The following is a 12,240-nucleotide window of genomic DNA, read 5'->3' as shown; positions in this document are numbered from 1 at the left end:
CCTAGCTGTGCACTGTTTCCTGGCTGGGACATAGCTGCTATCACCTCCTACCTGCTTCTGAGGTCTCTGGAAGAAACTTGATGACCTATTAGTTTTGTCATGTAGGAGAGCATGTACATGTCTGTACTGATGAGGTGGCTCAAAGACATGGTACAACCAATAAGAGATGCTGTAAAACTGACTCCAGACACATTACTCGTCTGCTCACTTTCAAATGACTCCAGCTTCCTCTAAGTGCTAGTATATGTAGGAATCCAAGTTAACTCATTCTCCTCATAAAAGGTATCTTAACCTGTGGGGAGATGGTGATAGCATTTATTCATGCAATGCACTCTTTCTAAACCCTCAGAAAATGAATGGAAACAAATGTCTGTAATTTCAGTGCATACTTTTATCAATAGCAAATGCTTACCTTGTGACATTTGGCAGCTTAAACTTTAAGTACAGAACGGGAATTCCTATAAATTGCTCTGCCAGGTAAAGCAGTTCATAATTCTTTTCAAGGTTCACTGGGATACACGCAGTAACAGCCTGAAAATGGTAGAGAATAAAAAAAATGCTGTTAATGCACTGTGATAGTTCATGAAGCAACTCCTGTTGCTGGCTGCTAGCCTGTCTCTTTTTCTAAGCAATGGCTTACCTCTGTTTTCTCTTCCTTTTTTTTTTAAAACTTGAATACTATTTACAAATGAAGGGGTATGGTTTTGGTTTTGCTTGAGATGTCTATTATTTACACTGTTAGGGGATAATTCAGGTTGTAACAGCGTTCTGGTGGAACTCTGGTTGCAAGTAATATTTAAATAGTTAGCATTTGAATTAAGAATTCAAATCTTCCATCAAGTACTTTCCTTATATCAAGGACCTGTGACTCCCACCTCCTACAGTCCTGTCAGGCTCCATTACCAAAGGTGTCTGGAATCTAAACCTGATCAGGTGTTAGAAGGGAATGAGGCAAGAACTGTGTCTTGAAATGATTTAATTAAAAAATAAAAAAACACCCCTTTTGTTTTCATTATCAATATTGATGTACAATTATTCATACCTGAATAATCTCTAGTACTACTAGAATAATTTACCTGGAATAAAAAGTAATAATTTACAAGTGGATTAAGTAACAGGCTAATAGAAAGTGTTTCTATCTGGCCGTTCCTTGCATGTACTTGTCCTGTGCAAGCTATGGAAAGAAATGTGACAAAATCAACACTACAATTCTTGCTGGAGTAGCACTGAATTAATATCTCTGAGAACTGTTAGTGGGGATACAAAGCTCTTAACACCCACGTTCTCAGAAAAAACTGTAAATGAAATTCTACGTATTTTTGGGAACTGAAAAGCCTACAACAGTATGTAAAATAGATTAATCCTAATGCTCTAGCCAAAGTCAATGTGAGAAATCAGACAGCCAACTGCAGTTTCACTAAGAGGGGAAAAAATGGTGCTTATTCTTTTAGGTCCTTATCTACCTGAAGCGTTAAAGACATTTATATCCAGGAATAATATCTATTTTACATATGGTGCAATTTTAAACTTGTCAAACTTGCAGTAAAGAAATGTCAGGTATCCATTGTAAGACATTGTTGTCTTGTCTTCTGAAACTGTGATGTTATAAACAAAGAAATATCTAGAGTTTTGTTTTAAAAGTAAACCACTCAGATTTCCTTTAGGTACAGTGAACTGGGCTTTGCATGTGGAGAAAGGTGCAAGATTATTCCAGAAAGTGGTTTACAGCACCTATGTCATTGACTAGTAGGAACCTAAAATTCTCTTTGGTCTGAAGTTATTCCTCAGCACCCCTTGAATATCTTCTATATGTTGGCAGTATAGTAGTCCTACAAAAGGGAATGATCAAGACTAGGTGTGAAGGGCTTTTCTGTTCTCAAGACATGCTGTACTTTGGTAAAAGTTAATGCAGTTCCCAAACTCTGATTTCTGTATTCACGATACAGCAGTTTCATTGAATGTGTAAGTGTTCATCTTGAATTTTATGGCTTCATTTTATGTCTGCTACTGTCACTAGTCTTTGGACTGCATATATTTTCAGCTGATTAAACTTTTTTATTATTATTATTAAAAGGCCTGAAACTAACTTCCAGATAGAAAGTCAATAGCTTTTGAACACGATACTGAAAATAACGTGTAATGAAGCTAGGAGATGCTCTTCCTATTTCATGAACAAGCAAAATGAACTATAATAACTGCGAGTGTTGTTCAGATATTAAATTTCAGAAAGTACAAACAAGATCTAATACAGACATGCTAGAACTTGTGTCAGACCTTGTTCCTACAGTTCAAGACCAATTCTGTTACACTACGTTAGAGGTGTTTTTTCATTGGCAGTTATCTGATCTCACTTAGTGTAACAAGTCTCAGCCTGCCAGCACCTTTCAATGTATACAGTGAATCACTCACAAGAAAATCCTTGAACTAGGATTCTTTGGAGTTACAAATTTTCTGCTACTAAGAAGTATAAATTTTCAGACTGAGCAAGAACAGCTGGTCTTGACTGAAAGATGTTCTTCAACTGGCAAGCATCCCTAAATGCTTTTTCTTAAGCTGTGGCAGATGAGAACTGTGGAAAACAATCCAGGGGTTTTGACCCAAACAAGCAAAGCATAGGGTAATTCTGAAAGAGTGAGCGAAATATTCTGAGCAGTCTAAAGAAAACCTGGGAACACATGGATAAATGCAGTATTCTGGCTCTGAGTAATCTGAACGGGAATTATTTGTTTGATAGGAGAAAGCTGGGGCTTATTTTGGAAGCAGCAGGGAATAAAGATGACTGGCTAAGGAAAGCTGGAAAGCTTCTTTTGACAGGATTCCTATAAATGAGCATGCATGAACTGAGCATGCATCCAAATCCCTTACCAGGTCTATTTTGTGAGCCAAACCACAGCCTGGAGTTCCCAGCACTTTCTCAGCAATTTTGAATCAGTTCTCAAATAACTGCCTATTTTCCTTAATCTAACTTACAGCTGTCATGAAGAAATATCTAACTTTGTGATTTTCCACATGGAATTTTACATAGTGCAGTTTTACCTCGCAATTCTTCATGTCCTTAGAGAGCTTGAACCCTTTTTTGCCATCACAATAGCAGCTATAACTTCCTGGAGAGTTTACACAGAGTTGAGCACAAACATTTTCAGCACATTCATCAATATCTAGGAGAAATGGAACCATACAGAAAGATTTATTCAGATTATTCATGGCACAGACTGAAAACTAACACAATAAATCAATGGAATAATGGACAAGATGGGTTCTCTGGCATAACATGAATCCAGGAGGTGACTGCTGCTAAGCTAAACTAATGCTAATTGATGTCTCCTATGTAAAATTTACAAACTAGAATTACCTGCTGGGTATATAAGACCTAGTAATCTGATAGAGGCCTTGTGTGCAGAGCTGGGGAAAAGTTGGTCTGATTTGTGAGGCAGTAAGAAGCTGAGGTTGTAAGGTGGCTGAATTAGTGATAGAGACCTCAACAAATCAGTACCATTTATGGCAGAAATGCCATTTGGGTCAGATCTCTTCCTTTCCCTATAAGATGTCATGAGAACTTAGAGTATTAAGAGTATATATGGCAAGGATGTGGAAAAAGGACGTGTAAACCTAAAATTATCTCAGGGCAAAAATACCTTTTAAAATAACGTACAATAATCTCATAAATAACTAAGTTTCAGACAGCATCTATTTGTGGAGACCAATCTGATTTGAGCTGCAAATAAGCTAAACTAACTAAAGGAACTTCATTTTCTATTTAGTAGGCCATACACAATAAATAATTAATAAATGCAAGGCTGTGTAAAAGGCCAATGTAACTAATTTCTAACATAGAAACAAAATGTCTCCTGGGTAGAGACTCTAATGAGGGTAATTTTGGGCCTGTCATAGTTGGAGCCCAGCTGGCAACTAAGTACCATGCAGCTGCTTGTTCACACACACACCCACAGTGGGATCTGAAGGAGAATCAGAAAAAAGGTAAAAAACTGTGGGTTAAGAAGAGTTTAATTATTGAAATAAAAGTAAAATACAATAATAATGAAAGGAAATAGAGAGAGAGGAAGGAATAACACACACAAACAAAATAATCCCAAAACCAAAAAGTGATGGACAGTACAACTGCTCACCAGCCACTAACCAAAACCCAGCCCGTCCACAAGCAGTGACTGGCCCCTCCTGGCCAGCTCCCCCAGTTTCTATACTGGGCATGACATGCTGTGGTATGGAATACCCCTTTGGCCAGTTTGGGTCAGGTGTCCCAACCCTGCTCCCCGCCTGCTTCTTGTGCTCCTCCTCACTGGCAGAGCATGAGACTGAAAAATCCTTGACTGGGGTAAGTGCTACTTAGCAACAACTAAAACGTTGGTGTGTTATTGGCATTGTTCTCAGACTGAAGCAAAAACACAGCACTGCACCAGCTACTAGAAAAAAATAAAAAACAACCCTCCATCCCAGCTGAAACCACGGCAGGGCCTCAGATTAAAGAAACTGTTGATACTTGTGTTGAAACAAATGTTAATAAAACCATTCTGGTTATGATCATTTGGGGATCTGAAAAAGCCAAGAAATCCACCTAGGTATAAACACACAAAGAGAATGAAGAAAAAACTCGACCAAAAACCCAACCTACAAAACCACTAACCCTATAACCTGCTTTGCTGTGAAGAAGTAAACCAAAATAAAAATTTAACCCTTTCCAATAAGCATTAGCGCTATTCCAAGCTCTATACTCTCTTCCTATGCCCTTCCCAAAGCAGCATGACTGTGTGTAGATACTTCAGGAGGTATTGTTCTCTGTGCAGGTCCTATAACCTTTCTAGTACTTGAACACCTAGCAGTACAAAAGTAAAACTACAAGCACTAGTTAACCAGTAGCACTAGAGTAAATCTGAGTGCTGAATTCTCTGAAAGCAGCAGTTAATTCTGAACACATTTCCCAGGCCCAGTGCCTGCAGACAAACAGAGACTTATGAGGTTATTATGAAAGCTTATCATGCAGTGTGACAGATGAATTTCTATCATTAAATCAATTACTCAGAGACTTGCATCCATGTTGCAGGGGTGTAAATCTCCATTACTAAAATGAACCTGCTGCTCAGGGGTAAGGTCTCCCTCCAGAGTGTACTATAGCAGCAGAGGGACAGCCAAGCTTCTTGCATAGGTATGAAGTCTCCTTCCTCAGCACATGTTCTGGAATCCTTGAACAGCCCAAATGGCAGGATCTCCCTGTGCAGAGAGCTAACTGTTCTCCTACAGAAATGCAGATGTGCACTGGAGGAGAACAGGGGTTTTTGAGGTTTTAATCAGTTATGCTGTAACTATCCTGGGGTTTGTTTTGGTTGTTCGGTTTTGTTTCTCTTTTTCTTCAAAGTTGTAGTCAGTGCCTTTGCATGTTTGAGCTTCCAAAGGCTTCCCACAGATCTTTCCACATGTCAGTCCCACCTCATAAAACGGTCAGCAGAAGCTATTCATAGAAACCCATGAATCTGCATAGCAGCCTGGGTTTATCCAGCTGCTTACAGTGGAAGGCTAAAGTAGCTTGCTTTGGGTAAGTTGCTAAGATATGATAGAATCAGCCACAAAGGAGCTGTATACTATGTCCTAGAAGGGAGCTGTATACTATGTCCTAGAAGGGAGCTGTATAATGCTAGAGAAATATGGTGATTTCCCCAGGGTGTGGATGTGGGTAGGCAGGGTTTTGGGAGTGTTAAACAATTAAAGCAGGAAAGGGAAACCCTGATCCTTCGTCTCAAATTTTCAGAGTGTGTGCTAGGGAGAGACTAATAGATAGAATACAGACATACTCTGTGCTGTTTGATTAACTGGTTCAGTCAGTTCTTTAAGAGATGTTCCCCTTTCAGAGAAGAAAAAAGAAAATGGGAAAAGATATACCAAAAATTGGGCAATTCTTTAAAATACGGGTTCGGCTTGGTTTTTCTCCTTGATACTGACTGCAAGACAAACCACTCTACCACAGTAAGCACAGTTACTCGTTCCCATGATCCCTATTTTTGGCAAGGTGTTTAAAATGGCAAAGGTGCTGAGAATAAGATAATAAAATTCTGTATCTAAAATGGTATGGCTTCTATGAGACAAAGACTGGACTATACAGATATCTTCCACTGATAGTGTCTCCCAAAAGGTGGGGATGAAGAACTGTACCTACATCCTGCTAGGAATGGGTGAGGAAAAAACCTCAAACCCTCTTCTATTCCACTCTACTTGTATCTGTCATCTCCTAGAGACAGTCATGCATAAATGTATGTAAATCTGATTTTTCTAATAAGCATAATTGAATTTGGATACCTACATGCACTATGACAATGAAAAGCTATTGTCATGTAGTATTTTTGTAAGGCTACATTCCTGCCAGTCTGCACAATCCTGTCCTTAGACTGGATTTGGTGACTCACTTAATGTGGTTACAACAAGGGTTGAAAGCTTAGCAGCATAATCCTCCTTCTAGGAGGTACGACTTCTCTCGTTTTAATGTCCTCATCTTGCAACCTTCTGGAAACCATGTTTCAGAAGAAAAACAATACTTGAATTCAATTTGATGCAACCCATGTGTCTGCAGAAAGTACTGAAAGGAGCAAGAATTAGATTAATTAATGTGAAGTTTTTTCTCACTTCAGTGCATGCAGGGACACAAAACTGTCAGTAACATTTTAATCCCATAGTAACTGGACAAACAGCAGATGCCTGAATATGAAATCATTACTACTGTGCAAAGCTTTATCACAAGAAAGCTGCACAAAAAGCCATGCAGCAAACGATTCACAGGCAGCAAGAAGCTACTTTTGCATCCTTCTGAGCAATAACATAAAGGCAGCATTCAAAATAAGACAATGATGTATTTTTCTTAAACTGGCAATGTAGAAAATTCCTCCTCACAGCAAAACTAAGAGCTTATGTATCTCTTTTACAACTGAAATTCAATTTCTGATGTGTGTACTAAACAAACTTTAACAAGTAGATAGAAATAAAATATGTTCTAGTACGCAAATACTCCAATACTTGAAAAAGTTATTTTATGATGGGCTGTGTATAAATGGTTTCTTCCTGCTTTACTGCTAGCTTATCAACACTTTTCAACTTTGCTATAATTATTATAGGACTTTGTTTTGAAATTCTTTCTTCTGGATTTTCATTTCAGAAAAGACTACTCCTGAGGAAAGATTCTTTTAGTGCAGCTCCTTTCTTTCATAGCTCCTTTTCTGGATACTTAAGAACAATTTTATTTGAAATGTGGGGCTTTTAGAAAAAATATTTTATCCTACTGCCATGCTATCATTTCCAGCCTAGAATGGAGATCATCTCACTCTAATGCTGTTATTTTATATTATAATCAGGTACCCCAATGAAGGAATAGACAAATTTTATTTTAAATGGAATTCAGTGACCCAGTGAAAAGCTCTTTCCAATATCTGACATCTAAGGACATAGAAAGGACAGAGATGGTCCTTGCCATGACCATAAGCACCTAGATAGCCTATCAGAAGGATAAAGACAAGCTTTTTAGGTTTTTGAGACAACATGATTAAGCATGGCTTTAATTTCTGGCAATTATCTCTTTCTAAATCTTCCTGTCTTGCCCAGTTTGGAATTGCCAAATAAGGAGTTTTAATTGTGTTTGCTATAGCTTGTCTTGAGTTAGGGATCTATATTAAACTGATTGATCTCAACTATTCCATCCTTATAACTGTAATGAAGCTTAAGAACTAGGTAGAAGACACTAGATCCTCAAGACGTCCAGATCCTCAACACATTGCTCCAAGTTATCTGAAAGAAACATGCTAGCTGGTTTGAGAACGTGGACAGGAAGTCCTCTCTACAGTAAGACAGGAGCGTTCCCATCAACTGAGAAAGTTATCTGGCATACAGCAGGACTTGGTAGTAAACTGTAAAACCCTTCAACATTTGGGATGAAGTCATTCTACTGCATTACACTACATGTAATATAGACTGACTGAACCTCTGAAAGAACAAATAATTGTGTCATATTATAATAAACAGTATGAAGATATACCACCATGATGAGATGCTGGAGTTTGTTTTTTAAAGGGGGTGCACAGGGTTTGGGATTAAAGAAAGAGAAAAGGGGGGATAGAGGGAGAAAGACCTACCTTCACAGTTCTTGGATGTTGCATTGTATGTGTAGCCTTCTGGACATTCACATTCATATTTCCCCAGGGTGTTTTTACAGGTGGCAGTCCCACAGATGTTTGGGTGTAACAGACATTCGTTTATATCTAGAAATACAAATAAGTTATTGCAAACAAGTTACTCTTGAGCATATAACTTTTTCCTAACCCTATCCAAAACTGCAACTGATTGAGGAGGGTAAACTGGCTCTTTCTTGCTAGGTCTACCAAGCTTTCATAGCAGACTATAGTTATAGCCATAAAGATCTGCAAAGGTCTCCAAAAGGCACTTCTGCATGACCAGGAAAACAAATTCCCTGCTGGCCTAACTTTTGCATTCTCTTGTCTGTTCTGTAACAGGAAAAAGGATGCATGCCCAGGAAGGCAGAGAGAGAAACAGCCTGCAGATTTCCTATAAACTAAACCAGACTGCATAATAAAATCTTACCTTACAAAAAGACATCTAGAAAGACAAGAGATAATCCTATCAGTTTCTTACATGCTACAATCAATTTATGTCACAATCACCTGTTAACTGGCTATGCTGACAGGTGTTCAAGTCCCTCACTGTCTGTACATCCCTCAAACCATTTTAGTGTCTATCTTATGTGGTGTTACCAATTTTTCAATGTCATTTTCAAAATGTGTATGTCACAGCTGGACACAGAGTATAGTATCAATCTTACTAGAAGTCTTGTAGACAGAAGAATAACAGCTCCCTGGTAGTACTTCAATTCCCACTTGTCTGTGCAGGGATCATTCTAGTTATCTCTGTGGTTTTGTGGAAGTTGTGGAAATTGTGCTGAACAGGGTGAATAGATTCTGCCACCGGCTTGCTAGGACTCCCAAAACATTTTTTTAAGTGAAAGCTGTCCTGAATTTGACCTACTTTTCTACAGTTACTGTGTGTACTCCAAATTCCAAAGTGTATAAATTTGTAGTTGGATGTAATGAAACACATAAAATCTGGTATATCAAATGACCAAACCAGCACTGTAAGTACTAAGATTTATTAGTGTGGTTTTGTCTTTGATTATTTATTTTTAACCAACCTTTCCAGTATCTTCCCAAGAATTACAGAGATTCTTAAAAACTTGTCTGCTTGTGCTTTATGATGAAAAAAGAGTCTTCTGTTATTCTGGAATTTCTTTGGGAATTATTCATTCACAAAAATATATAGACTAAAGGAAGTAACAGCAGGAGATAACTCTCAAGTCTGGCTTCTTAAATTGTTTGATATTATCTAAAACTGTTGTTATAGTTGGGCGATAAAATATGACATTAAAATGGAATGAGGTTGTACTCTTTTCTAACTATGCAGTAAGAATTGCTAGTTATGTCAGTACAAAGTTTCTATCTGGAAAGGAACAAAGCATGTATGTCTTGGCCAATAATAACAGATGCAAGCATGTACAGAAAAAAATTGTTCTGAATGAATAAAAGACAAATCTGTCTCTCCATTAAGGGCATTTTCAGATTCATTAATAGTTTCTTCTCCAATGAACTTCAAACTCCCAAAAGAGTAGCATCACTAATTAGAAGTGATTCAGGCTAACCCAGTGTTCACCAGACAGGATTTCCATGGAAACAATATTAGCTGGTCACACCACTCTAGATTCTTGTTTCAGCATGCTTAACGGGTATGTGAAACTAATTAGTGACTAAAGCAAGCTTTAAGGAGTTCTAGTAATGAAACACAATCTAATCTATAGCCTTTCTCTTTTTTCTTCACTTTTTTTTCCCTTTCTGAACTGTTTCAACCCACCTCAGTTCCTTGATCTGGTTCACTATATGGTTGCCCAAATGCTTGCAGAGGTGTAAGGCTGCAGGTGGAATAAGTAGCCAAGTTGAAGCAGGACTACATCTTTCAGAGGCAATGCAAGCTTCTGTTGACTTAAACCATTTATGAAACTACTGGACTAAATTCTTTCCTCTCTCTTGTCAACGAGCAATGTACTGTCATGTTCTTAAGCCTCACTTCTTACCTCCACAATCTCGTTTATTTGAATGCATGAAGTAGCCATCTTCACATAAACAACGGTAGCTTCCAGGTAAATTAGAACAGCGTTGGCTACAACCTCCATTTAAGTCATCACATTCATTTATATCTACAAGGAAAACAAAATAAGAATCTTTGCTGAGAGGAAGGCATTAACTGATCAACTGTATGGGTATACTTAAAGATCTGATACTATTCAATAATAGTAGAACTATAATTGTGTTTCAGAGAACTAAAATCATCATGAGATCAGAGACTCTACCTTCTTCACATTTCTCTCCTTGCCATCCCGGTTTACAGACACACATGTATTGGGCTTGTCCATCTATGCAATCCTTATATCCATCTTTATGGCATGGCAGAGGGCTACACTGGTTTGAAATTTCTGCGGGGTAGAAAACATTGGAAAGAATTGTTATCTGGGCTTATTTTTCCTCAAGGATTAGTTTAATCTTTCTTCTTCTTGCCCCACAGGTACACTTAATGAAATAGGAAAGGGTCTGGTGTATAACATCAAGTACCCATACAACCATCTTGCTACTAATTCTGTCAGCAAGACTTTGTAATGACTGAGAAAAAAAAAGCCACCAGTACTTCGTCAGACAGAAAACACCTAGGAAACAAATGACTTAGCCATGTTAATCCCTTCAAGATGTGACCAAACACAAACTTGATGCTATTTTCATTCCATTTTAAGGATGTGAGCCACCCTGCCCGGTGGGTGTTAGCAATACAATGGCTCTCTAATAAAAGCTCTGAACCTATTATTGCCATTCCGGTCGGACCCCGGAAAATATTGGTAAACTTCCTCATTGATACTGGAGCCCAAATGTCAGTGATCACTAATGAGACAGCACAAACCCTGGGTATAAAACCTACCTGACGCCGGGTTAAATTCACAGGAATTGATGGTGTGATAAAGGAATGCCTCACTGCAAAAATAACCTTCTGGTTGCCAGAGGAATGGAGACTGACCCTGGCAGAAGTATTAGTTGGTGCTGCATATACTAACCTTCTAGGATTTGACTTATTGTATGGATGACCATGGAAACTCCCAGATGGAACTATATGGAGTTTTGCAGGACATGAAAATGGATCAGGCACAATGAGGTTAAATCTGCTAGAAACATCTATACCCTTACCTCCATCTAAAGTTACCAATGTCAGGCAATACCCATTGCCTGCAGCAGCACTTGCAGGGGTTGACGGGGTGGTAACAGAGTTAGAAAAAAGAGGCATCATTAAAAGAACTCACTCACCTTATAATTCACCAGTGTGGCCAGTAAAGAAACCCACTGGGCAATGGCGTTTCACAGTAGATTATCGACAATTAAATGTCAATATTGCACCCCTAACTGCAGCAGTTCCGAATATTGCTGAAATTGTAACAATGATACAAGGAGCTGCACATTCTTGGATGGCTGCCTTAGATGTTAAGGATATGTTTTTTATGATTCCCCTCCTTGAGCAGGACAAAGCACAGTTTGCATTCACGTGGAAAGGGATCCAATATACTTTTAACCGACTTCCACAAGGATATAAACATTCCCCAACCATTGCCCACAATGCTTTGGCTAAAGTCTTAGCAGAGATCCCTGTTCCACCTGGCAACACAGTATACCAGTACATTGATGACATCCTGATAGGGGGAGAAAACCGAGAAAGTGTAAAAGACACAATGAAAAACATTCAGAAAACATTAGTTGAACTGGGCTTGGAAATCCCAGACTCAAAGTGTCAAGCACCCGCACAAGAGGTTAAATTCCTGGGCGTCTGGTGGGTTAAAAGAGCTGCTTCTATCCCTCAGGACACCTTAGAAAACTTAGAACATGGACAAAATCCATCTAATGTAAAGGAATTACAACAAGTTTTGGGAGCTCTGGCTTATTGGTGTAAACATATTCCTGGCTTTTCCATTATTGCTCGTCCCCTTTATAGCCTACTCAAAAAGGGAAAAGTATGGGAGTGGACTGAACAACACACGGATGCACTGGAATTACTAATAGAAGAGCTAAGGCTATTCCATCAGCTTGGTCCTATACACCCAACTGACCCTTTCCATGTAGAATGGGGGTTCAGTGAACATGGCTCTCACTG

The 12,240-nt window shown here is 38.6% G+C and overlaps 1 protein-coding gene across 1 annotated transcript; it reads right to left on the bottom strand.

The window, feature by feature from the left end:
* Nucleotides 1-412: 412 nt before the first annotated feature.
* On the bottom strand, nucleotides 413-11,189 carry LOC104401315 (vitamin K-dependent protein S-like; the record flags this gene model as incomplete). Its single annotated transcript, XM_010024499.1, has 6 exons — nucleotides 11,156-11,189; nucleotides 10,406-10,528; nucleotides 10,130-10,252; nucleotides 8,127-8,252; nucleotides 3,037-3,158; nucleotides 413-531 (listed from the first exon to the last, which is right to left on the bottom strand). Coding segments are annotated over exons 1-6 (647 nt in total), but the record flags the coding sequence as incomplete, so codon positions are not given.
* Between the last annotated feature and the right edge of the window lie 1,051 nt (nucleotides 11,190-12,240).

The sequence above is a fragment of the Nestor notabilis genome, unplaced genomic scaffold (assembly GCF_000696875.1).
Source record: "Nestor notabilis isolate BGI_N333 unplaced genomic scaffold, ASM69687v1 scaffold18621, whole genome shotgun sequence".
Classification (NCBI taxonomy): Eukaryota; Metazoa; Chordata; class Aves; order Psittaciformes; family Psittacidae; genus Nestor; species Nestor notabilis.
Note: the sequence above shows the minus strand (reverse complement) of the source record. Positions and strands in the feature narration are given on the sequence as shown.